This window comes from Amphiprion ocellaris, chromosome 20 (genome assembly GCF_022539595.1).
Source record: "Amphiprion ocellaris isolate individual 3 ecotype Okinawa chromosome 20, ASM2253959v1, whole genome shotgun sequence".
Taxonomy (NCBI): Eukaryota; Metazoa; Chordata; class Actinopteri; family Pomacentridae; genus Amphiprion; species Amphiprion ocellaris.
In genome coordinates, this window is record NC_072785.1 from 19,203,988 (window position 1) to 19,229,599 (window position 25,612).

Consider the following 25,612-nt stretch of genomic DNA (forward strand, 5'->3'; position numbering starts at 1 on the left):
TTACGGGGTGGAGGGTTTGTCTGTTTGTCTCTTATTTCTGGCACATCTCAGTCCGATTGGGTTTTTGTTGAGTGTTCTGTCTCTCCTGATCATTTCTGCAGTGTGGCAGGTGGTGTTTGTCTTGCTGGGGAGTGCCACTGCAATGGATTTATTTTGCTTGGTTATTGCTTAGTCTGCAAAAATGTTTAGTTGGGTTGTATGTTTTAAATTAGCTTCCACATAGATGGTTTCTCAGCAGAACCTTGCTTTGTAGCTAAGTGATTAAAGAGGTGAACTTCAACCATCAGTAGTTTCAGTGTTGTGACTTTTTGGTGTAAATGTTTGGATTTGACATTGAATAGCTGCTGTATTTTGTAAATTTGGTACATAAAATAAGATATAACTTCATTAATCCCAAAGGAAATTGTTGTGCCACATATTGCTCAGAAAAAATTACACTAACATAAGAAAATAAAACAAAAGTAAAAATAAGTAAGATGAAATAACATTAAAACAAAAAAGTAAGAAGTGATTCTGGAAATTTCTTTAATTGAATTCATGTCTAACTATTTTTTCAGGTTTCATTAAGAAAATAAATATTGTAAAATTTAAATACAGACACAGTGATTTTCTCCTTTAGGACTGTATCAACCAAATACATGTCTTTGTAGTTTTGCTGCTTTACTTGTACAGTAACAGGCCTGTAATGTCTCCATCTGCTGGCTCTAAAGCAGCATCACATCAACAAGAAGCGCCTTCTCAAGGGCAAAGCGAAGCCACACCTACTTCAATTTGATTGGTTGAATTCAGCTTTCTCGTAATCTCATTGGATACCCAGGCTTCCATACGATGACGAACAGGGAAATACAAGGGAGGAAGACAGCACCGGTGAGAAACGTGGGTAACTCTTGTGTATTTTCAGTCTTCTGAGCTTGTTGAAATGTGTTTGTGGTTCATTGTCAGCCTTATCTCGGTTTTTAGAACAAATATGAAGTGTTTCGTGTAAGCTCGCAGCCTTCCTGCGGGTTGTGTTGACTGTTTTCGGACTAAGAGGCTAACATTAGCTGCAAATGCTAACGACTGTGTTAGAATGTCACAGCTAAGTCAGCTGTTGCTGTCACTTTACACCTGGTTATTCTTATTTGTAGAAGCTTCACGGCCACCTTGACTGACTAATTAAGGCTACTGTAATCGACAGTTAATGCTATTTCTGTGCAGCAGTGTGTAAATGAAGCTGTAGTGTCGTTAACAGAAAACTAGAATAGTTGATGCAAACAGCTCTAAGTCAAAAACAAAGAATCATTAGGATGTTTTCAAAACTTGAAGTAAAAATAGTAATTCTGGATTGTGTGTCTTTATGTTTGTGTACTTAGTTGTCTATTCAATACCACTGGGTGGAGCACGAGATCACATTGTAAGACATACATCATTAACACAGTCAGCTTTTCAGCACCCAGCTACAGCTTAAGGCTGGACATTGAAAGTCAATCCAGTGACCTGATGTAGAAGCAATTGGAATTGATAGCACTTTGCCTGTACAGACGGCAATCAATGGATTAAGGACTGTCTGTTTCATGTGTGGGAAAACATACATTTTAATTTTATCTAAATTACATTGAAAAATTAAGTCCTCTGTCACTTTTCAGAGTTGTATCAGTACATTCTAAAATAGCAGTACTAATACTAAAAGGGTGTTATTACTTCGCTCCTGAGGCTGATTCCTCACATATGACTTACAGAAAAAGTATAAATAGAAAAAACTTTCTGTTGTTATGCATAGAAAAGGGTTATATTTCTACATTTATCTGACTGTGCACAAAAAGTGTTCGAGCTGCTCAACCACTGAGTTAATCCACATCTTAGTCTGGTGAAACTTGACAATGGCAAAGATCAGGTCGTGTAACATTTTTTTGACCAGTGACTTTAAAAGTTCACCTCAAATGCAGCTTTATGCAAATGATTTAATGCTACAGATGGCAAGAGAAAGACGAGAATGCACTGTTGTCTGCTGGGTGCGGGTATGTCAGTTAGGATTGTAGCCAGACACTTTAATGTCCACAAGTTGTCATTTCAGAAATCATTTCAGACAGTATGGTACAACAGATAATTTGCCGCATGATGGTCTGCATGGATGTGATCCTGGCACATAAATTGTCTGACAATTTTGCCAAGTCTTTCAGGAAGAGCAGGACAACATTCCACAAGCAGCATCACTAACCTCATTAACTCTGTGTGTCGCAGATGTGTAACTTACTAATGTATGATTTCTGCTCAATGACCCCACTCTGCATCTGTCCACTATCATTTCCATTATAGTGTTTACTTGGTTGTTTCGTTACGTCCGTTCTGCAGAGATGCTGTTTGCTGAAGCAACAATTTACACTGCTCCGTCAAAAAAAAAGTCACACTGTAATATTTTGTTGGACTGCCTTTAGCTCTCAGTATGGTACTCATTCGCTGTGGCATCATTTTGGTAAGCTTCTGTAATGTCACAGAATTTATTTCTGTCCAGAGTTGCATTAATTTTTCACCAAGATCTTATATTGATGATGGGAGAGTTTGACCTCTGCACAAAGTCTTCTCCAGCACATCCCAAACATTCTCAGTGGGGCTGAGGTCTGGACTCTGTGGAGGCCAATCCATGTGTGAAAATGATGCCTCAATCCCCCTGAACCACTCATTCACAATGTGAGCCCCATTAATCTTGGCATTGTCATCTCGAAATATGCCCTTGCCATCAGGGAAGAAAAACTCCACAGAAAGAAAGACCTGGTCATTCAGTATATTCAGGTAGTCAGCTGACCTCATTCTTTGGGAACATAATGTTGCTGAACCTGACCAACCCCAGATCATAACCCAAACCCCTACAGGCTTGTAGGCACTAGACATGATGAGTGAATCACTTCATCCGCCTCTCTTCTTACTGTGATGCGCCCATCACTTTGGAACAGGGTAAATCTGGACTCATCAGACCACATGACCGACCACATTTGTTCATGGAAGATGATGATTCACCACTATCTTTCCAGGTTTTAATAATGCGTTGTGACCTGTTGGATGGTTCTTAACCTGATTTTAGTAGTTTCAGAAATCTGCTTAGTTGTTGTCTTTGCTTGATGCGGGCCAATAATTCTTCTGAGACAGATGAACATCCTTTCCATGACCACAGGATATGTCTTTCGACATGGTTGTTTAAGAAATGAGAAGCTCCTCACTGCATCAGCTAGTTTTAAATAAGTTGTTGCGGCTGAAACATATTCATCACTGCAGTAATTATCCAATGGAAGATTTTTTTTACTTAGTTAAATCCAGGTGGTGAGTTTTTTTTTTTGGCCAGGAAGTGTGTTTCCCCATGTTAAAATGAATGAATAGAATTTAACAAAATATCACATGCTACATTTATATTTTTGTCAGTTTCTTTATCTGTTGTGTGTGTGTGTTTGTTTTTCACAGTGTTCACCTGAACTATGGCTGGCTCAGGGAAACTGGCAAATGTCCGCCTGCCTCCATTGCCGACTGTAGGTGAGCTGATAAAGCTGTACAACCTGCGAGCTGAGAAACAATTGTCCCAGAACTTTCTACTGGACCTGAGGCTTACAGGTTTGTCTTCTTCATGCCTCATTCTTCCTTTTGCTCCATCTGCTAGCTCCTGATTTTTGTTTTTGAGTCTGCAACCAGGGCACAGTGTTGTGTTTTGTCTGTGCACTTGATTGCACAGCTCAACGTTGGCCTTGTTTCAAGGCATCGAAACCGACAGGCTTCTTTGCGTGGCTGAAGTTAAGTAGATCTCCGGCTAATGTGAATGGACCACCTCAATTGTTCGCAGCCCTTTGAGAGCTGGAGCCTTAATATAATTATCAGTGATGCAGTGCAGGTCTGATCTGCTCTCTTGTCCTTGGACAAGGTGACTGTTAGATTAATGCATCTTATCCTCATCACACAGAGGCATGCAGCTATTGCAACATCACACACTATTAATCTCAGTTTAGACTCTAATGAAGATGTTTCACTGGAGAGTATGTTGTAATTTATATGTCGCATGAGTTAGACTGGTATGTTGATTACAGAGTGCATGCAACATTTTTATGCTAAATTATTATTGATGCTGTGGTCTCTGTGTTTTCAGACAAAATAGTGCGTCAGGCAGGTAGGTTGAAGGGTGCTCATGTGTGTGAGGTGGGACCTGGTCCAGGAGGCCTCACCCGCTCCATCCTCAATGCTGGGGCAGCGGATCTGCTACTTGTGGAGAAAGATACGCGCTTCATCCCTGGGCTTAAGGTAAATCGACCAGCCACATACTGACTAGCTAATGTGAAATATTATCAAGGTCATTAGGTCGTTCAGCAGAAGCAGCTCAAACACCTTCACCTTGCAGGTGCATGAACCCACTTAATCTGGTGTCAGCCGCCGCATCCTCAGTGACTGATGACTGTAGCGTCTGAGGATGCATTTTAAATTTTTAATGATATTAAATGTCATCTCCACAGCTGTTGTCTGAGGCGGCACCGGGCCGGGTGAGGATTGTCCACGGTGACATACTCACTTACAGGATGGATCGAGGATTCCCAGCAAATATCTCAAAGAAGTGGGAGGAAGGTGAGAGGATGAATGTCCATAAGCCGTTCCAGCAGTCGCAGCGAAGTGAATACATCTGACTATAATGTGTGTGAATGTGTGTGTGGCTTCGCAGTCCCGCCAAACCTTCACATCATAGGGAATCTGCCATTTAACGTCGCTACCCCCCTCATCATCAAGTGGCTGAATAACATAGCTGACAGAACGGGGCCCTTTGTCTTCGGACGCACTCAACTCACCCTCACTTTTCAGAAAGAGGTGGCCGAGGTGGGTGAGCACTGTTGCCGTTTTGTCTTGATACCCCCAAAAAATGAAAGGAAAAAAAACCCTACTGAAATGAAGTTAAAACTGCTATGTATTGACCACTGTACTTTATGAAAATTTGGAGAAATAATTTTCTAATTTTAGTAATATGATTAAATATTAACTTCTCGATCCATAATTAATCAGATTTTGCAACTAAAATAAATAAATCTGGGGTGTTTTTTTATTTAATGATTGAGGCCAGAGCAGCATTTATTGATGTTTGCTTCATTTTGTTCTATTGATGATGCATAAAATCATTGCTAGAATGCATCTAAATGCTCATGTGTGTGCTCAACTGTGTACCACATATTTTTGGTTACTACTAAAAGCAACATTTTATGACCTCAGCAATTAAACTGAGCTTGCTGAGCTTGCACCACAAATTTTTAGTTGCTGTCCTCTCCATGCAGAGATTGACAGCCAGCACAGGCAGCAAACAGAGGAGTCGTCTTTCCATCATGGCTCAGTATCTCTGCACTGTCCACAACTGCTTCACCATCCCTGGACGGGCCTTCGTTCCCAAACCAGAGGTAGGACTTACCAATGTTTGACTTCCAGTGTTTCAATCCAGGAGGGTGCTGGAGTTTTAAACAGAGCTATTTTGGTGCAGGAATTGATATGTGTCGGGTGGGTGTTTGGCAAAAACAGAAGCTTCCTACTTTGTTCCTGGTCCAGTTTATTTACCAGGTAATCTGACTAGGCTCGAGTTCAACTTGTGATGAACTGTTTTAGATCTGTCTGTAGGTGTTACACCACTGAGATTTGTGCTCACTGTCACAGTTCATTGGATAAAGGTATGTTCTGAAGGTGCATTCTCAGTGAGATGCTGTAATAAAATTTCAGCTATCTCACATTTACATTTAGTGAACTGTTAAGAAAGTTTAATGTAATTTCAGGCTTACATTTTGTGGCAGATTGCAGATTTTTACTTTAAAGTAACAGTGGGACTTCTCACATCTCTTGCTCTTCGTCTGGTCCCATGCTCCCGTCACATTCCCTCATCACGTCTCCATCACTCATCCCTCCCTCACTCTTCTTGCTTTAAGGCTTCATTAAGACTGTGTTGAATCAGTGTTGTCTCTCTTCTGTCTTCGGACCCTTTCTAGGTTGTAATGATGCCTGGTGGGTATTTGAGATGTGGCACGATCACACTGTGCCTTGTAATGAGGGCCTTGTTCTTTTTTAGGCCCAATTTCTCTGTCTGCGTCTTTCAGCGCATTTGTGTGTATTGGTGGCGAAAGAAAGACGTTCACTCTTATGTAACATGAGAACGCAACGTTTTTCATCTTTGGTTTGAGGATTTATTGTTGGACTAGGGTGCACACAAAAAAGCACGCCTGCAAAATTTTAAATGTCAGTGGTGGCTAATAGACAGCTCTACTGAGATGTATTTTGAAGTCTTTTGAAAGACTCAGAAGCTCTCTTAGATGTTTGAACAAATGAAAACATGTTTTTCCTTTCTTGAATTAAAGGATAGGTGTTAGGTGGATATCAGAGCCGGACTGTTGGTCCCATGAAGATGCCGTGGCTCTTTAGGAGATCCGCTGTTGGTAAATGTTTAATCTCCTGTGTGGAATAAAATGCAGCAGAGTGAATGGGACCAGTGCTGATTGTTCATTCTCTCAGAAGAAATGTCTCCCAATGATTATTTCATCGCACTCAGCTGCCTTTCTGTGCATTTGTTTTCTCTAGAGCATCCTATTTTTGTGTGTATGTCAGAGTAGAGCTTAACCGGTTTTAGCATGCTTGTCTATGCTGGATATGTTGACATGCTTTTGGTGTATATAAATGTGAACATAGAGTGCTTGCCGTCACACATGCGTGCATGCACTGCAGATGAATATGCGCCTCCCACATGCCCACACAGGCCATCTATCCCCACTAAATGTTTTAATGGGCACTTGGTCGAATTGATATCATTAGGAGAGATGATGGCTGTTTGATGAGCAGGCCTCCTGCTGCTGGTGTCCTATAAAGATCAGAGAGCACAGAGTATATTAATGCTATCAGAGCGTCTGTGTTGTGCAAGGCCCGTTTTCTAGTGTGTCATGCAGTATAATTCATAAAAAGCTCTATGGCTCCGCTTTATTTACTGGTGCACACCAGAGTAATTACGCAGAATTGCATGAACAATAAATATGCCCTTCATGATTTATGGGACAGCATCAAAGGCTGCTAGGAGGGGGACTGATTGAGGTTGTGACACAGGAATATAGATTTCTAGCTCAACTAAAGGTTCATCTATAAAAGTAACATATATTGTAGGAAAACATATAAAAATATTGCAATAACAATTTTGTCATAATATATATATGCATGAGTTCTAATGGATACTGTCCTGGGTGTTGTTACTGCAGTGCTCTGGTTAAAAAGCAGAGGCAACTTATAAAAATGATGATGGCTAAATATCCCCCTTTGTTGGCAGAAGTTAATTATAATGGGGCTGTAACGCTGCCAAATGTCAAAGGTTTTTCCCTCTATATTCCTCTCTTACTCTCTGTTACTGTCTCTAGGTTGCTGCAATTTGTGTGGCTTTTAAGAGTGTGTGAGAGAGACACTGTGCTTTCTACCTGTAGCCAGTAAATCAGCTCAGTAGCCTAATTGTTGGTTTTATCTTGTTCCCACCGAAGCGCTGGGATCACTAATTGTGTTAATGAAGAGGGATTTGTTTAAATTGAAGCAGAACTGGGCTTTCTTTTTGTCTGTTCTTTGAATGTCATTGTCACATCTGAACCTGAGGCTCTCTGTTTTTTGTGCAAATTGATTATCCCTATCCTTAATCATATATTGATAAACGCTTTTCATTCATTTCTGAGCATTTTTTTCTCCCTAAAAGACAACACTTGGCTGGCCTGTAGTTTCAGATGTCCTCCAAATGCTGTCACCAATGGAAACCTTTCTAGTGGGCAGCAAACAAAATGCAGAGCAGCAGGTGCTACACTACGCCTAGGGCAATTAGCAGAGCCTGGAAAACATCTGAAGCTGTTTTATTCTTTGTAATCAAACAAACAACAAGTCACCATGAGCCACTGAAAAAGCAGGAAAATTACTGAACCTTTCCAAATCACAGTGATGAGAAAATAGCATCAGTTCAAAGCTGGGGGGGAAGGGGAAGTGCAGGTTGATTGGCTGGTTGATTTGAACCTATTGGAGCTGGCCAATGCGAGCTAATGGGATAATGAGAAGGGAAATGTTGAATCCATTTTACATCAGCAGCTGTGGGAGCCCATATTGATGTGAGGCAGGCAGATAGGCTCTTATCCTTGCTGTTTAATTTGTCAGTCTTATCCCCCTCGCCCCCGGACTGCTCTGCTCCTCTCTTGTGTCACATTGAGTGACTGAGATTGTCCTTGAGGGTTTCTGAGAGCGGCGATTGGCTGCTTTGATGGTGTTCCCCCAGGCTCAGACTGCCCTAGGTCTGTCCTGTTGCAGATCACACCTGCCTCCTTTAGCTTATTAGTCACTCTGCTGCTGTTAATTCTCACATAGATGGACAAACTGAGCCATCTTTAAATTGCTGCTGTCATCCACAGTCATACAAATATCTGAAAGATCTAAACTGAGAAGAAGCGCTGTTTTTCTGCTGTTGCTCTAGTCATCATACACATTTCAAATTTATATTCTGGTCAGGGGTCAAGGAGCTTTTGAGTGCACGCTGGCATCAAGCATCTGCATCTTCAATATGAACATCCAGATTCAGCTTCACAGCCTCTTCACATAGAAAAGAGCTGATTTGGGAAGAGTGAAGAGTGTGTGTTGACTTACTCATCTGTCTTTCCCTGCCTCCTCTCCGCTCTGCATTGAGGAAGAATGTGATTAAAATCAACTTCCGTCCATCATGGACAGGTCTATAAGTCGCGCAACAGATGCTTCATCACATGCAACCTGCAGTCTCCTCTGAAGAGCTCCTTGAGGACTCCATTGCGCTAACAATTGTGGTATTCATTAAAAAAAAGGTGAGGAAGAAATTGAGGCACTGAGAAGAGGGGGTAATAGGAGATGGAAATGCTAGATAGAAATGAGGGAAATAGTAAAAAATGACCTAAAGGAAATGGGAATAAGGGAAAATGGGGTAATAAAAAGGTGGGTGAGGACAGCAAAAATAATAAAAACTGGATAGAAAAATTAGTGTGGGTGAAATCTACAATGACATGAAAGAATAAAAGCAAGAGAAGATGGGGCTTGAGTGTTAATTAAATCTGAATCATGATTTTGGTTTCTCACAGTTAAAAGAACATGATTGACTCAATGCTAATAGAAAGCTCTGCTCATGTAGATAAAACTACTTGGGTTCAGCTTGGGTAAAGCTTACTTAGAACGCCTTATTTCACCCGTCTCAAAGTCATTTTTGGTTGCATACCACATCCGAATTCTGTATGCTGTAGTAACTGAGTGGAGACTAAAGACTTCTCTGTGCACAGCAACCACGTTAGCCTGCTTGTGAGGCATTTAGGGAACATTAGTAAACAAGAAAAGCACTCAGACAGTGCAGTACTCCGCCAAGGCTGGTCAGTCATTGTATGATTTCTGACGGATAAGTCTCGATAAGTCCACAGCGATGGATTTGTAGTAGGATCACAATCATGTGATAGTCAGCAGGTAGCAGACATAGCGTTCGCTTGTTGTCATAGTTACAGTGAGGCCGTGCTGCTATCTCGCAATGATACAGAAATCTGTGGATCCAGACTATAAGCTGTATCGCAGCCAAAATCTAATCAATTGGTCCTTGTGTCATTTCTGACCTTCCCTGAAAATTTCATCCAAATCCATTATTCTGTTTTTGAGTGATGTTGCGCACAGAAAAACAGACAGACAAACGTACGCCGACTGTCACATGACTCCGGTGCATTTCTTTGCGGAGTAATTATGGTGTCTGTTGACAAGCAGATGTTTAGTAAGTGAGGCATTCAGGTGCAATTTTATTTATATTTTGCCTCCAGGAGACTAAGAATAATCTTATTTTAAGTCTTATTTTAATGCCAAGATTTGTACATTAGCAAGCCTGTACTGCTCTGTTTACTTAAATTTAAAAGCACAATAGAAATATTTTGTCCCTAAATCAATGAATAATCGCAATAAATAATCATGATCTCAATATTGTTCAAAATAATTGTGATTATTTATTCTCTCCATTATCTCGCAACCCTAGCTGTATGTATGGAAACAAAGGCTGCAACAGCAAAGCCTCCTCCACACCAATACAGAGCTCCACAAGACAGATTCATGACAGAGATCGATCTGAAAGGAGAGTGAGGCGTACCTCCAGCAGATGGTTGTCTGGGCCGGTCGTCAGCCCACTCTGAGTAATGGCTGCATCGGGCCTCACAAGAGGAGAGCCCTACAGATGTTCGCCTTGTACGCAATCGTCTACCAAGAGCACAGGCCAGATGAGCAGAGCCTAAATTAAATTTGTTAATGCTGCATTGAACATCGATTATAGCTGGCAGTTGTTTGGGAGAGTTAGGCAGCAGAAACCCTGCAGATCTAAAGTTGTATTTTTAGAAGGAGATTTTTTATGTCTTTTTGGTTTTCTCTCCAGCTAAGGTTCCAGCTGGTGCTTCATGTATCAAAATAGTTATACTGTGCGAACCCAGACGAGCGTTGAATGTGACCCACCTCAGTCTATGGTGGCGGCAGGCACGATGATGGATAACTTTTCTGTGACCTGATCTGGCCCAGCTCTCGCCTCAACAGTAAGAGTGAGAATCTACTCCGAGGGGCTGTGCTGCTTTCTCACCTCCCGCCACACATTCTACACCAACACAATTTATCTCGGGCCTATTCCTATCCCATAAACGGGGTCAAACGTGGTATCAAGAGTATCGGGGAAAGTTATTTCAATGACTCGTGGCACGGCGGAAAACGCCCGAAGTCTTGGTCTCAATACATCACACAGCCAAGGTAAAGAAAAGCTATAAATACTCTCCTCCTCCTCCTCTCTGCTTAAACAAAATGCCGAGGTTGGCAGAGTTGGCTTATGAACATCTCTAGAGATCTATTGCTCCTCCTAACAAGGAACTGTGCCGGGTTCGCTCAGAGTCAGCGCTCAGAGTTTAGCAAATTCAGCTCTGTTTAGTCAGTGAACATGCGGAGGGGGGCAGGCGGGTTATGCAGGTATTTTGAGAAATAATTCTAAAATTCTGGCAATATTCCAAGTAAAGAAAGTTTGACTAAAAATGGGTAAAGCGGTATTACAATGCACTTATAACAAATGAGGCTGGTTAAAAAAACAAAAAAAGCCTCCCAACAATAGAAGGCATCAATCTATAAGCCATTAGGTTGAAGGGTTATTTGAGCACTCCAATTTAAACTTCACACCCTTTGATTTCACGACTTAATTCCAGGCTTTTTAGAGGGATTGAGGGTGTATGTGGGTGCTTTAATCAGGTTTTTACAGGTCCAAGTAAAAAAGTATGTTTAATTAATTGTTGGTTATTAACTAGTTTAACAGACAGTTTCTGGGGACATCTCTGTCTTAGCTTGTTATTGTGTTTCTGTGCTCTCATTCATCTTTCCCAGTCTTCTGTAATACAATACTTTTAATCAAAATAATTAGAGATTGCAGAGTGAGTGATATATCCACAGCCCTCTGAGCATTTAGCCTCCCTCACCTTCAGCTTTACCAGATCCTCCCTGCCACACGTCCCACCTCCTGCTCGAAGCTGAAATATTAAAGGGCCTCCTTTGAACTGTCAGAGTGTATTGTTTTCCTACAAGCGCTCCCTTTTGTCATCTCCGTAGCTTTTACTGCCTTTCTCAGCAGTTTACGGCGCAGCCAAGGTCGTTGCTATTATTCCCCAGCCTCACACGGGCGCTGGGACCAGAGGAGAGCAGCTCCAACAAAGGAAGGTCGTTCTCCCTCCATGTTGATGACTGCTTTATATCTCCAGCATGAACCTCCATGAGCATAACGGCCGTCCGAAACAAAGAGCCGCACATTAAGCATGGTGACATACTGGAGCAATTGGGACACTCGCTGTGTTTTGAGCAATGTGGTGATGGCTAATGGAGTTTTGCTGAGCGATGGCGTGACATTTCCTTAACATGCTCTCATATCTGTCTCAATCTGTGTGTCTAGCCAGCATGACTGGTGGAGTGCATCAACTCCCTTGTGTGCCGTCATCGCCTTGCTGTCTTCTACGTTTCTCCTCTTTTTTTTTTGTGATCTTTGGAGAGGTTTTTGTTGGGCAGGAAGGTCAGTAAATTAAGTGTGCGAATTTGACGTGGCGGAGAAGTTCAAAGAAAAGGCTGACGCATGATTAACCCCTGCCTGGAACTGACAAGCGCTCACCTCCCCTCATCTAAAGATTCCAGATCTGTCATAGCGGCAACTCAGGGTGCGAGCCTTTGATGGAAAATGTGGGTTAAATACACAGAGGAACAGATCTTATTAGCGTTTCCCCACGAGAGGAATAGTTATTTGATCTGCACTCTTGTTGCATAACCAAGAGGAGTGAGAGAAAGAGAGGGAGCCTTTAATAATCCATGTTTGTTTCAGGAAAGCATATTCTCACTCACTCCGTGTCGACGAGGCTCCAATCAGCTGTAATGAGAGCCCAGATTCCAGCTAATTTAATAAGCGCTCCGTCTGAAGTCTATAGGCTATATGACACAGATATTAAAGCCGGAGAACATACTGTGCAGCATTCTGATTTGAAACGAGCTCTGCTTTAGGCGAAAGACAGTTTTGTGCAGCAAGTTTTGCACACTTTGATAATTCAGAGCAGGAATTGTGGTTTAAGTTTTTATGCCTTGCTTTCAACATGCTGCATTTTCTGTTGTGTATTTCAGGAAATTTTGGAAGCAAATAATAAAACAGTTTAATAAAAAATATTGCCAGGATAAGATGTCTATTTCAACACTTGCTTTGGCTGTTGATATTGTCATCATGTCATGTTAATGTGTTTAGTCTGACTGGATGAGAGCATAAAACATTTACACAAATGTCGGTCATAGTTTTTATTTTTGTATCAATTTATCTGGCTTTTTTAAACCTGAATAATCTTTTGTTCTGTAAAAAGTTTGCTTTTTTTCACCCAAACTAAAAAATATTGTATTTATTACCAAGACAAACTAATAAAGACAAATAAAAGTAACAAATTGCAAAAGATAATTAGCTAGGAAAAGTGACTATTTGGCATATTTGCTTAATAAAACAGTTACCAAAATAGCTGATGCAACTGTTGAGTGGTTATTTTTTCAAAGCCGATACCAACATCAATTATTAGAAATTAAGGAACTGATAAAGGATATATGGAAAAGATACACATTTGCAGTTTAAATTAAAATGTCTGTGTCAAAATTTAGAAAAAACTCCAACACAAACCATGGTTGATATGCATGTGGTCATTTATGTTTTTCATCTGTTTAGATAAAAGAGTAATTTCCAACAGTAATGCTTCAGTGTTGATGGGTTATGACAAGCGACATGTAAAGAGCTGTAGGTGGGACATCACTGAGACCACAGAGTGATGACTACAGATGGAGAGGGCATCAGAGCCAAAAAAGTGCATTTTTAAATTAATTCATCTAGAATCGGGCAAAAAAAAATAACGATAGTGAAAAACGTTGACTATGGAATCTGATAATCGGCCAGGCGGATAATTAGTTGACCCCTTTGCCGTCGTCTTTCTACCAATCAGCTAATCCATTAATGAGCCAATCATTTCACCTCTACTGGTCAGCGGTCTTTGTTGGAGGACAGACTGTTTAGTGGAACAACTTCTACATGAGGGTGGTTAGTTGTTCTGGGTTAAAACCTGCTGATCAGGGGGGATATTTTTGTGTGGAGTTTGCATGTTCTTCCTGTGGCTACGTGGGTTTTCTCCAGGTGCTATTGCTTCCTCCCACAGTCCAAAGGCGTGCGTGGAGGTTAATTGGTCGGTCTAAATTGGCTGTGCGTGAGCGTGCATGGCGGTCTGTCTCCTTGTGTTAGTCCAGGGTGTACAATGCTTCTCCTCCAGGTGGAAAACACTCATTCTACCACATTCTACAGAATAAAGCGGGTATAGCCAAGAATGGATTATTCTAAATTACCATAGACATTGTTGTCATTCCTGTTCTGCAGTTTTTTGACACTTATCAACCAGCATGTTCACAGCTAATAGATCTACTGTTATTCTATATATGCTAATTCACTGGTCTAGTATTAAGTGATAAAATTGCAGCAGTTTAGTCAGACCATGATGCGAATGTGTGTCGCATGCGTCATTTTATTGTAGGTGTTATCTTTTATTATGTTATTATTTCATGGTCATCATTAATTACTTCTAAATGGTCATTCTTTTCTAAGCCAGGGTTACTACATATCAGCAGCAGCTAGTTTACATGTTGTCAGTAAACTCATTACCATGTGTCTGATAAACCAGCCAACTCAGATAACTTCCCTGACACTCCCGGGGGTCTTGTTATTGTTTCATTATGCTATCATCCCACTAAGGAATAAGTGGGAGAGCTTGGGAATGGTATTAGACAAATCCTTTTTTTTTTTTTTCAAAATCCATTTGCACATAGTAATGTTTTATGGATGTGTATTTTAGTTTGGTCTTACCTGCTCTGTCCGTGGGTGCTGTGTATGAGCAGCCTGCCTGCCTGGCTGCCTGCACTCAGAACAGCCTGTACCATTTGGCAATCTGTATATCTGGCAAGAAGATGAACGCTATCTCCATCCTTATCAGCCGCACATAGAAGCACGCAACATACAGCGGGCACGCTGCTTTCACAAAATAGTTTTATTGGTAAAAAATAGAACTACTTGCACAAGCACATTGAGACAACTGTATCAGAACTTGTGAACTGTTCATCACAAATATGCTCTGGCAAAGTAAGAAGTGCTAAAGCATCCACAAAAATAAGCTGCAGTTATCAAAATGATAAATCAATGTCTTGGTACAGTAATATGCAGAAGAGTAGTTACTCTTTAGACTTTTAAGACCTAGTCACTTTGCACTCTGGCCATTTATAAGCTAATGAAATCGCGTGCTGATGATCAAGCTGCACAGCCACAAAAAAGAGAAATCACTAGCTCCTAATTCCCTGCTGAATCCTCAGACAGAAATCGTTCCCTTTTTCTCCAGAGTGACAGTTGTAGTATGTATTTGTACTGGTCTAGAGAGCTTGGAATGCTCAGCCATTTGAACCAACCTGCTGTCAAATAAAGTAACACGAGTAAAGGTGCACTGAGTAGTCTTCTTATAAAGAAGATATGGTATGACCATGGTATTGTATCCTATATTGAAACAATCTGAAGGAATCCTGATACCTCAGTAAAAACAAACCCCTAAAAGCCTAGACACTTGTGTACAGTTGTCACAGACTTACAATAGACCATAATTCCAAAAACAAAGACATTTTTCATTTACAAAATACCACACTCATGTCTTCCTTATGAAACTCTCATACACAGTGAAGTCTTGCTGTGCTTTGGGAAATGAGGAATAAAGAGGATTTAAAATAACCCTCGAAAGCTGCACTGGACTGTACACAAGTATCTAGCTGACTTGAGACTTAGTCTGGCAGAACAAAACACAAATCCATAAAACATTTGCTAATGTATAATTCATGTACAAACAACGCAATAAAAAAATAAACACAAAGAACTCCAGATATTATTAAAACCTGTCATCGTGAGACGATTTGGCACATTCTCAAAACACATAACGTGTCAGTATTAGTAGATGACATGGCACATTCTTTACTTTGTTTATTGCATTGGTTATGGTGCCTGGGCAGTGAGTTTTTGTCAGGAGGCCAGTGCTGTCGGCTAAAATCTGAGCTGGGCAAGATGGCTCAGTCTGGGTGGGGTGGAAACATGGCCCTGCAGGGCTGCCAGGGCCGGCAGCGGCGCCCACAGAGATGCCCGTGGTGTGCCGGCAGCAGCCTGCAGGTGGCGAGCTGGGCTTAGCCATCTGCTCTCCCCCAGGAAGCTGCATGTTTATGAGAGAGAAGGAGAGAATGTGCGGTTCTATAGATCACTGCCAAGGCCTGTCTCAAGCACAAAAACAATACTCCTCCCATATCCTTAACGCAGAAAAGAAGAGGCAATACACTCTGCAAAACAGCCGTGAAAGCATAGCTGCGCTCCTGATACATGAGTAGGAGGGAGTTTTGTTAATGTGCACCTGGCGTGTGTTGGCAGGACATGCTTTCAACATGCATCAGCGTTCTCCGATCAGGAACCACATCCATGTGACATGTGACACAAACAGGACAGGGGAGATTAAGTAAAAAAAGAAGAGAGTGACGGGTAGGTAAAAAAAGGAATGGTGACACAGTCAAGTGGATGCAATTTAAGACACTGAGACCTTCTGCAGGTGCGGACTGGTAGCATATGCGCACTGCTGACGCACTTGGAAAACAAGTCACATATGGAGAATGAGTCAAACCTTTTTTAGCTGCCTGCCACACAGCTATCCAGTCAACCATGACTCAAGAAGATTCTCCTTTTCCACTGTTTTTACCTCCCCGCCACTGCACCGTTAAACATCTATTCATCCCTATGAGTCTGCTTGCATGGCATAAACAGAGAAGAGCATTCTCCAAAACCTCAGACCAGGCGTGCTGCTTCGTGTCATGGGCTAATAAAGGGGATTAGTGAAAGTAGTGTGAGAGAAAAAGATGCCCCCTCCCCTCAAACAACTTCGCTGACTGACATGCACATACCACGAGACAATAAAGACATCTGAATGCTGAATTCCGTTTCCATGGCAGTGTGGAGGCGGATGACGGGAGAAAAGCACATGCAAAAAGCCGGCGTGTCTGAGTGTTTACTGTGTACATGGAGACACACAACAGCATGTGTAAGTGGGTGGGTGGGTGTGCGTGTTTGGAATGGATTGGGATGAGTAGCAGCTACTTACTGGAAGGTGTTTTTTTTGTGTGTGTGTTTGTTTGGATGGAAACATGAGAACAGCGTACCATATAGTCCAGTCTCTTCCTGACAATTTCTCTCCATCTCTCTCATATTTCCGCCTGCTGAGAGAGACGTAGGCATCTGTTTGTCTGCATTTTCTTTCTTAAATCCAGCCCAGCAGCCCACATCTCCTCCTCCTGACAGTCCTCTTTGAACAGTTACAGCAGGGTAATGTTTCTACAGCTTTTCAGGCACAGGCATTGTGTGGCTATGTCTCAGTCTTCTACCAGGCATTCCGCTGTATTAATACACAGACAGGCTCCACACAGCATGCTTTAGAGGCAAAATATCAACATCATTCTAGTAGCTAACAAAAATATGACCATTTATTTCAATCAATTCCACATAGCATTCTAGTGGATAAGTATACGAAAAACTACAGTGGCTTGCTATGAAAACGTTTTAACCTACTGCTCTCGGGCATTATATTGCCTATTTTGTCAAATGGGAGTGTACCGAACGATTGTAAATAGCAGCTAAATGATTGCTTTTCTCTTTCAATTCAAACCTTTGGTGAGGAAAAAAAATCTACACGGTAGGCTTCCTTATTTGCTTAATCCACTCCCCGGGGAACTCTTTCTGTGATTTACTGATGAAGGATGTCTGCATTTGGTTAGCGGCTTCCTTCGATTCTGCAGCACCTTATCCTGGCTCTCCTTACACATTCACCTTGTTTGTTCCAAGGCGCTGCTCAGGGAATACCTCCACTGCTTGTGCTTGCAAAACAGAAAAAAAGGGAGAAGAGCAAGATAGAGGAAAAGGGAAAATGGATTCAAAGTTGTTGCCCTCCTCTCTCATTTTTTCCTCCACCTCCATCTGGAGTAGAGCCTAGTGTGTAGGATAAGCTGTGATGGTTTCCCCTCAGGCTCGTCTTCCTTTAGCCGTAGCGTACACAGAGCTGTTTTATTACACATAGTCCTGCAGGCTATAGCCAGTCTTATTGTCTAATGGGGAGAGAGAGCAGTACTGGTGCTGGAGCTCCTGCTGCTGCTGAAGCAGCTGTTGCTGCTGCTGCTGGAGCAGCAATTTGTCTGGGGGAGGGAGCAGGACCAGGTCCTGGGGGCCATGCCTCTTCCCCGAGCAGGACATACAGAAGATGGACCCTCCTACAAAGAGGAAACCTGCTGAAACAAAGGCCACGTACACTGCACCCCCAGGCTCGAACTTATTGCTCTCGGGCACGCTGGAGTCCAGGAAGTTGGTGATGACCTCGTTGGTAAACCAAGAAGCAGGCACCAGACACAGAAAGCCTGCAGCGACAAAGCAGCCACCACTAGCAATCGCAGCATGCCGCTTAGAGCGCCGTCCACCTCCCCAGCGTGTGCACTTTAGTCCCAGGGATGCAAGACAGAGGCCCATGGCAGCCAGTACGCAGCACAGCACCATGGTGGTGCGAGCAGTCTGCAAGTACGCGGGTAATGAAAGCACTGAATACTTCAGTGTGCAGCTGAACATGCCTGTGCTGTACCATGTGCAGTCCATCCACAATCCCTGCATCTGGGAGATTGCTGTGATGATGTTGGAGCCCACATCTGCACTGACCTTCCAGTTGGGCAGCAGAGTGGCCACCATGGCACCCATGATGCCCAATAGTGCCAGCACAAATCCAAATATCTGCATGCCCGTGGATGCCATGCTCCTTCTCAAGTCGATGCTGCTGCTGCCGCCTCAGCCGTTGTCCTCTCCAGGCAGCATTCACCCAGCGCCAGCCACGCTCGTCGACCCCGCTGCCCAGCCGCCTCTCTCCCCTCCCTCGGTGTCGTACCAGCTGCCAGTCAAACCCCCAGTTCCTCAGCTCCTCAGCCGCGGCGCCACTGGACTGGAGGAGAGAGACGAAAATGAGAAATTGAACTGAGTGGGTCTCCTTGCACTCCCCTCTTCTTTTCTCATCTTATTCACCTCACACAAGCACAGACTTTTTTTCCCTGGCTGGAAACAAAGGACAGCGTGAGGCATGAGCAGTGAGAGCTGGCTCTGGCTGACTACAGGTAAGCAAAACACCAGGGATGGTTGTGCATGTGTGCATTTCCTACATGCTGCCTTCTCCTTTGCCTTTACGGAGCCCCATAGAGCTGTTATTGGAGAGGCAGAAATGAGTTTGTGGTATTTGCAATGCTCAATAGCTATGTGGACTTAAAGCTGCAGTGCCCTCACCCCGCTAATATACTGTATATTCTACCACTTTGATTTCACTGCTGTTTATCTAATAACCCGAGCTGCTTTTAAACACTCACACAGCGTTATTTCAAGGTAAAATATCTGTTATAATTAAATCAGCAGCTAGAATTAAACTTTGTGAACGTATGGGTCGTTTTTATCATCATTTGGTAAGACTTCTAGCCGGCGCATCGTAATCTCTGTCATCTGAACAATCACGCACAGCTCAGTCTAATTGTTTGCGGTTGTTTTGCGATCCGATGAGGGGGGGGGAAATGCGATGTTGAAATAATCCCTTACCCCGGCTGGTGCAGAGCTGCCGCTGACGTTGTTCGCAGTGATTCCTGTAAACACACACAATCACACGGTGAGAGACGGCAGGCTGCTGAGGGGGCGAGGAGGACGACTGAGCCCGGACCGCGGATCCATTCAACACATCCATTTCCTTAGCAACAGTGTAGAGAGACCACACAGGCTCGGCCGGAGCCTGAGAGAAATAACCGTAGCCTGCCTCCCTCTCTCCCCCTCTCTGGCTCGACTCTCGCTCCCTCTCTCTCTCTCTCCTCGCCGATGTGTGTGTGTGTGTGTGTGTGTGTGTGTGTGTGTGTGTGTGTGTGCGTGTGTGTGTGTGTGTGTGTGTGTGTGTGTGTGTGTGTGTGTGTGTTTCTGCCTCGCAACTTAAAAAAACAAAACAACACGTCGAATCCTCACAGTGCAGCTCCCGACTGTTTGCTGTACTGTACTATTACTGAAACCAACATTTACTACTTTATCATGACCATCATTAAGCTCCGTGTTAGGTTAACATGGGTTAAGACGTTTTTAAAATATTTATTTTAAATGGCAATGTAATATGCATGCAAAAAAGCACGCTTAAGGTACACATTTAGAGGCCAGACTGCAACTTTCTAGTTAGAAAACAAAATGTAAAGGTGGAATCTTACCTTGCAAGTCATTCCATTAGTTTGAACAAAGAATAGCAAATATTATGTAATAGTTTTATAATATGTGAAAGTGCATGAGTAGGACTTTTGAGAGAAGAAGTCCGTCATCGACATCAATGATTTTCAAAATTCTAGCCTAGATTTGTGATAAATTATGTACACCATCATCTAATACAGTAACATAACATCTAACTAGAAGTGAAAAATGCATCATCATCTGTCTAGCTGACATAAAGGCAGCTGGATTACAAAAACAAAAAGATCAAAATGATTTCTGTATGTTTTATCTAATATTTATACTGTAGTTAAAGTCAGTACAAGATTTAATATTGAAAATGAAATTAATCTTCTATAGAATTAACTCATTTTTATTGATCAAAATGACTTGTGAGGTAAAATTCCCCTCTGGGGCTTCTTGCCTCAGCGGGGGGCATCTTACAAGAGTTGTGGGGGAAGATGTCCCTTTTCAATGTAAGACATTTTTGTTCTATAATAACAAAGTCGTTTCCCCAGTTAACCCTATGTTGTTGCATTATCCAGCACAGTATGAAATATAAACAAAGATTTGGACCTACATTTCAAAGAGCAAAACTGCTGGATTATACTGGTAACTCAAATGTAACTGAAATAATGTCAGTGTATTAAACAAAATTCAACATGAACAGGGTGAATTTTCTACAAGCATGGATGCGCTAAGTCAATTTCTTTACCTTTAAATTAAGTGGAAAAAATGCCAGTTCCACAGCACAGCCGTTGATTTTAACTCATGTGAGTTGATGATTTTGTCAAATGATGGTATAAAATCATAATTTTAGCTACAAAGCTTGGAAGTGACTGGTAGTCTTACTGGGCTGCGTCTTAGTCACCATTTTATTGGAAATTCACTTCAGAATGTGTTTGCTAAATTTTGCATTTTAATTTTATTGTAGTTTATCCTGTTGTAGACCACTAGTCCAGTTGGTAATTATATATAAGCAATTAAAAAGTTGCATTAGAAGTATACAGTGCAAAGTGCATAACGCTTTGCTACTTTTTTCCCTCAACATAATGTGACTGCTAGAAATTATCCAGAATGCCATTTGTTGCTTCATAAGCTTGGCAGTAGAGAGTGACATTTGTATTTTCGGACATTAGTCTGGGCTGGGAAGACTATTCCTGCTTTGTCATCTAAACTAACTAACCAAATTGAATCCACCTCATTCCTGCATTGTGCTTCTCAATAATCATAATGCAATACTGCTGATGTGAAAAGATAAGAACTGGCTGTGATGCAAAGTCTAGATAAGATTTCTAATTGTAGCCTCACTACACAACCGGGATTGGTAATCCAATCAAGACAGAAGAAATAGCTGCTATCATTATGAGCTAGTTAGCCTTTTATATTGTATCAGGCTTTGTTTATTCCAGTGCGAGTCCAAAGGCCAGAGGAGCAAGTTGTACCCCACCATGCCAAAACTGACCCTCCCTGGAGCGTCATCTTCATCAGGCGTCAGTCAGCAGGCGGCTAAAACTCACAGCTGCTCCCCTGTCTTTGCCTGTCTTTCCTCTCGTCTCTGTCGAGGACGTACAACAGAGGAGGGAGTGGCTAGGACGGCCTTGATTCATGAATGACAAAGAGGACAAAATGAGAGGGGAAAAAAATCAGGCAGGACTAATAGACCTGATATCCTTGTAAACGCAGATGTGCGTTGCTATTATTTAGCTGCATGGGCACATCAACAAAAAACAGCCAGCTGTGGGAAATTGTTTTGCCTCTCTCACAACTACAATATAAGGACCGGGTATTGGCCACAGTGATGTGCAGTCATTAGGTGCAGATAGGTTGGTAGCAATTGATTTGTTTAGCTATTGATCTGTTTGTTTAATTCGACCCAGTGCTTTCTCCAGCCCTCCATTGTTTTTCCCGTAAACTACCCCTAAGAGACCCTTTTCTTAAAATGAGATCTGACCAGTGTGCGGGGATGGTGCACACCACATTACCTCCGGTGTGATGCTGGTGTCGACCTTCAGCGCTACATTCTCACAACTCCTTATGGGATACCGCTGCAGCAAGATGAGAAATTTTCCAGTTTTCTGCAGCCACACTAAAGTATGACGTGTGTGACCTGTCTCCTTGTAACCGATGAGATCTTAAGTGCTGATGCTGGTGTTGTTGTGTGGGGAGCAAGATAAATAAATAAATAGATTATAGCGGGAATGGATGAAAGGAGAGAAAAGGATGGAAGGAGAGAAGAGCAAAAAGCAGTGAACATACACCCGGTGAGTGCAGATGTGTGACGCTGTGATGTGTGATGCTGTGATGTGTGAAGATATTGCAGGCTATTATAAACGTGCTCCCCTTTATTTTATCACCTCACAGCACAGCTCTCTAGACTTTCTGCAGCGTAGCAGGGCCGGCCACGCTCCCTTTTGCCCACACGAGGGGCTTTTATCATCCAATTTGCATTTTCCCCTTTTATGTCCTCCCTTGCGTAATTGGTTTTCGTGCTCATCGTCTCGCAAAGGCGTTTTGTTCACAGTTCAGATGCAAGGTGTCGAGTGATAGCTGTGATGTCGCTGTCAACGCAATCTTGTTGTGTAGCAGGGCCTGGGTCCAGTTTCACTATACATAATATGTGATAACCTGTCTCAGGCAAACCGTTTGTGACATGTTGGGAAATTACCGGCATCGGCGTGATTAAAGAGCTTACTCTATTAAGACATGACTGCCAGATGAACAACAGGGAATGGTATTTATGAATTTTTAAATGGCTCATCTTGAGTATTTTTCCCATGCTGTCCTCATTTACTGGTACAGTAAATATCACATTTTTGGCAAAGTTCAAGCTTTTCTATGACGAAAGAGTCTCTCCAAGGAGCTGATCTTGTCAAAGCCAAGAACTGCAGTTTTGAATGTCGTGTGTGCATGCCATGGGCGATTTCATGGGAAGTATGCTGGACTGCCTGCACAGGAAGCCAAAGCCCTTCCTTCTTAAGCCCCTGAAGCAATATCAGCCTGGTGTATTCTGTGGCATTGACTGCTGCCTTCTCCTCTGCTAGAGGCTGTCTTCCTCCACTGATGTAATGGAGGTTGTCTTCTCAAGGTATTGTCATGATTAATGCAGCTCTTCCCCCTTTGGTTGCCGGATCTCTGTGAGCTTTTCTCTCTCGTATTCCCCGGCTGTATACGGCTTCCTTCCATCCCCCTGCACTTTCTCAGAACCTGCCATTATGTAAGCGCAAGCGTTGGTGGTTCAGGTATAGCGCAGTGGCTGGTGCCCCCAGGGCCCCTGCCATCTCGTCTTGGTTACGCTTAGAGGGACATGACAAATTACCGCTCACACGCCATTGGGCGAGAATTCACCAAGAAAGACACATTGGAGGTGGGAATGGGGAAAGAGGTGCCGGAGAACCACAGGGCAAGGCTGGAGTAATAGAGTTCCCTGCTGAGCTTTGGGAAGGTCAAACGTGAAATATGGTAATGTACAAATGTGTTAATATGGATGTGTGACTATTGTGCTCAAGTGGGCCAGAAAAGGTCTTGAGTGGTGACAAAACAGACATGTGACTTTTAGATAGAGATTGCTCATATTTTACCCTTTTCAAAGGCTCTACCTGGGGGATGACCAGTATAATACACTTTTTTTTTTCTTTTTACAGAAGGTGTCACTGTTCAAAGAAATACAAGGGTCCATTGCTGGTTCATCTGGTTATTTAGGACACCATATGTAGGACGAGACATAGGTTCTGAATCTGTATAAATGTTAGAAATCTTAGTTTTCAAACCCGATCAAATTATTCAAATTGAGAGAGTCAGAGTAAGAACAATGTTCCTGGACTTGAGTATAGATTGTTGCTTAACAGTCTAATCAACAGGCCAAATCAGTGGTAATGATTCACTTATTTTTCTCTGTTAAACGCAATGCTTTGCACAAGCCTATAAGAAATGATTTCCAGTCTGCTTTGTATGTGTGATCCTCACTGCCACCCTCGTAAACAAGAGGAGGGTGAGGGATAGGAGGCAGAGCCAGGAGGACAGATTTTACATTTATAAGAGCGAGTCAATGAATCAGTTTGCTTCTCAAATTCAGGATCTCCCAGCAGAAGTATTTTAGATGTTTTGTGGGAAGGGGATGATGGCATGTTCATACACCACAGTAGTGGGGCCAGGTGACAGTGCTTGATTTAAGATGGAGTTTCCTTGCATGTTGAGGTTATCAGGGGAAGGATTAATGGCAGGGAGCTGGATATATTACAGTGGTGCTACCCAGTGAAGCCGTGTAGCAAGGCCATACATAAATCATAGCAGCAAAGTGACTTGGACAAGCTGATGGCTGAAATGCTGCTGCCTGTATAGTTCCAATATCGACTTTTCCCCTTGCTTCTCTCTTAAATCATGAAATGGGGAATATAAATGGCCTAATTATTCCAGCAGAGAGTGGAATTAAAGGCATTCCTTTTTATTGCTTCTTCCTAACAGATGATGGTCTGATTTTGCATCGCCAAATCACCGAAATAAGCATTTTGTTAAATCCAGATATTAAACCCGGAGTCCTGACATTTCGATGTCACAGGTTGAGGAATTGATCCTCATAATACAAACCAAATGATGCAGCAACGGCCTCAATGCCCTTGACAACACCTGTCACATGGTGTTTGGACTTAAAATGTATCATGTGAACTAAAAGGGTTACTGTATTACCAGCAGACTTATTCATCACCACAAATAAATCATGGAGTCATCATTTCAATGTTACACCGTGTTACACTTGACAAAAATCAACATTAAAATTCAACAGTAGCTCTACCTAACAGCTGTGCAGTGCGTGCTCTTAAAGCTTCAACTCACAACATCCTTCTTTTCTTCCTTCCTTGTCAAACCGTCTCATGCTGAACCCAAGAGTTTGTAGCTTTCGCTGCACTATTATAGCACGTAGCCTTCAGGGGCTGTTGAGACAAACACTTTCCACCACTGCTGTCCCATTAAACGCCACTGCGGCAGGAAGCTCAGCAGCAGCCGGGTATGCTGGACTACACTGGAACCTATAGATCTGATAAGAGATAGTGCTGTGGTTTACAAGTGCTCCCAAACGTCATCTCTGGCTGTTCAGAGAAAAGGGGACTCTAAACAGCTCATTAGAAATCCTTTACGCGCCTTTTGGACCAGTTTAATTTTCCTCCCCTAATTATCGAAACCAGCCCCGAGCCCAGGAAAAGCAAAAGGCAGCTGTGAATGAGAGTGAGTCACACAGTCCAGAAATACAAGCTGCACGGATGCATGAGGAGCTCCACAGGGCATGTAGTCACAACAGGAGGGCTGTTGAGCTGAATTCGATGTCCTTTTATTTTACCTCTGTGTAGTATGAGGAGGAGGGGGAGCTCGTCCTTGGGGTATGTGTTATTTGCATGTTTTTCTTGCCTTTAAACTTTCCATGAACATGCGGTGTAACACTGCCATTCATGCACCTGCATGCTTCATTTCTTCACAAATTATGCCTCCTCTCCGTTTACATACCTGCTGTCTTCTGTTTTCTTTCTTCTCAGCTTGAAACTCCAAAAAAACATATTCCGCTCTCAAATCTCATTTTCTTCGGACATGTGACCTAGATGTTTATTTTTTCTTGCTGTAAAAAAAAAACTCTAAGTATCATGAAAAGCACTTAAAACCAACAAGCACTTATGGACAATGGAAATGTATTAATATTATTACGAAGTGTCTCCAGCGAGCCCCATTGTCAGTCTGCTCAGCCGGTCAGGGTAC

General features: G+C 42.5%; 2 protein-coding genes across 6 annotated transcripts in view; one reads left to right on the forward strand and one right to left on the reverse strand.

Moving 5' to 3' along the window:
• The first annotated feature begins 830 nt into the window (after positions 1-830).
• The window catches only part of tfb1m (transcription factor B1, mitochondrial), a 35,744-nt gene continuing 10,962 nt past the window's right edge, over positions 831-25,612 (forward strand). For 4 of the 5 annotated variants that reach the window (XM_055005965.1, XM_023271914.3, XM_055005966.1 and 1 more), the window contains exons 1-6: positions 831-876; positions 3,433-3,579; positions 4,106-4,257; positions 4,467-4,575; positions 4,670-4,821; positions 5,271-5,390. In XM_055005965.1, coding sequence (XP_054861940.1) covers positions 3,447-3,579; positions 4,106-4,257; positions 4,467-4,575; positions 4,670-4,821; positions 5,271-5,390 — 666 coding nt within the window. In that variant the 5' untranslated portion in view covers positions 831-876; positions 3,433-3,446. The remainder of the gene's footprint in view (positions 877-3,432; positions 3,580-4,105; positions 4,258-4,466; positions 4,576-4,669; positions 4,822-5,270; positions 5,391-25,612) is intronic. The other variant, XM_035948880.2, reaches the window with a different exon arrangement.
• LOC111569654 (claudin-20) lies at positions 14,573-19,468 on the reverse strand. The gene is made up of 2 exons (XM_023271915.3): positions 19,229-19,468; positions 14,573-18,590 (listed from the first exon to the last, which is right to left on the reverse strand). Exon 2 carries the CDS (start codon positions 18,404-18,406, stop codon positions 17,678-17,680), a length of 729 nt encoding a protein of 242 aa, XP_023127683.1. The 5' UTR covers positions 18,407-18,590; positions 19,229-19,468; the 3' UTR covers positions 14,573-17,677.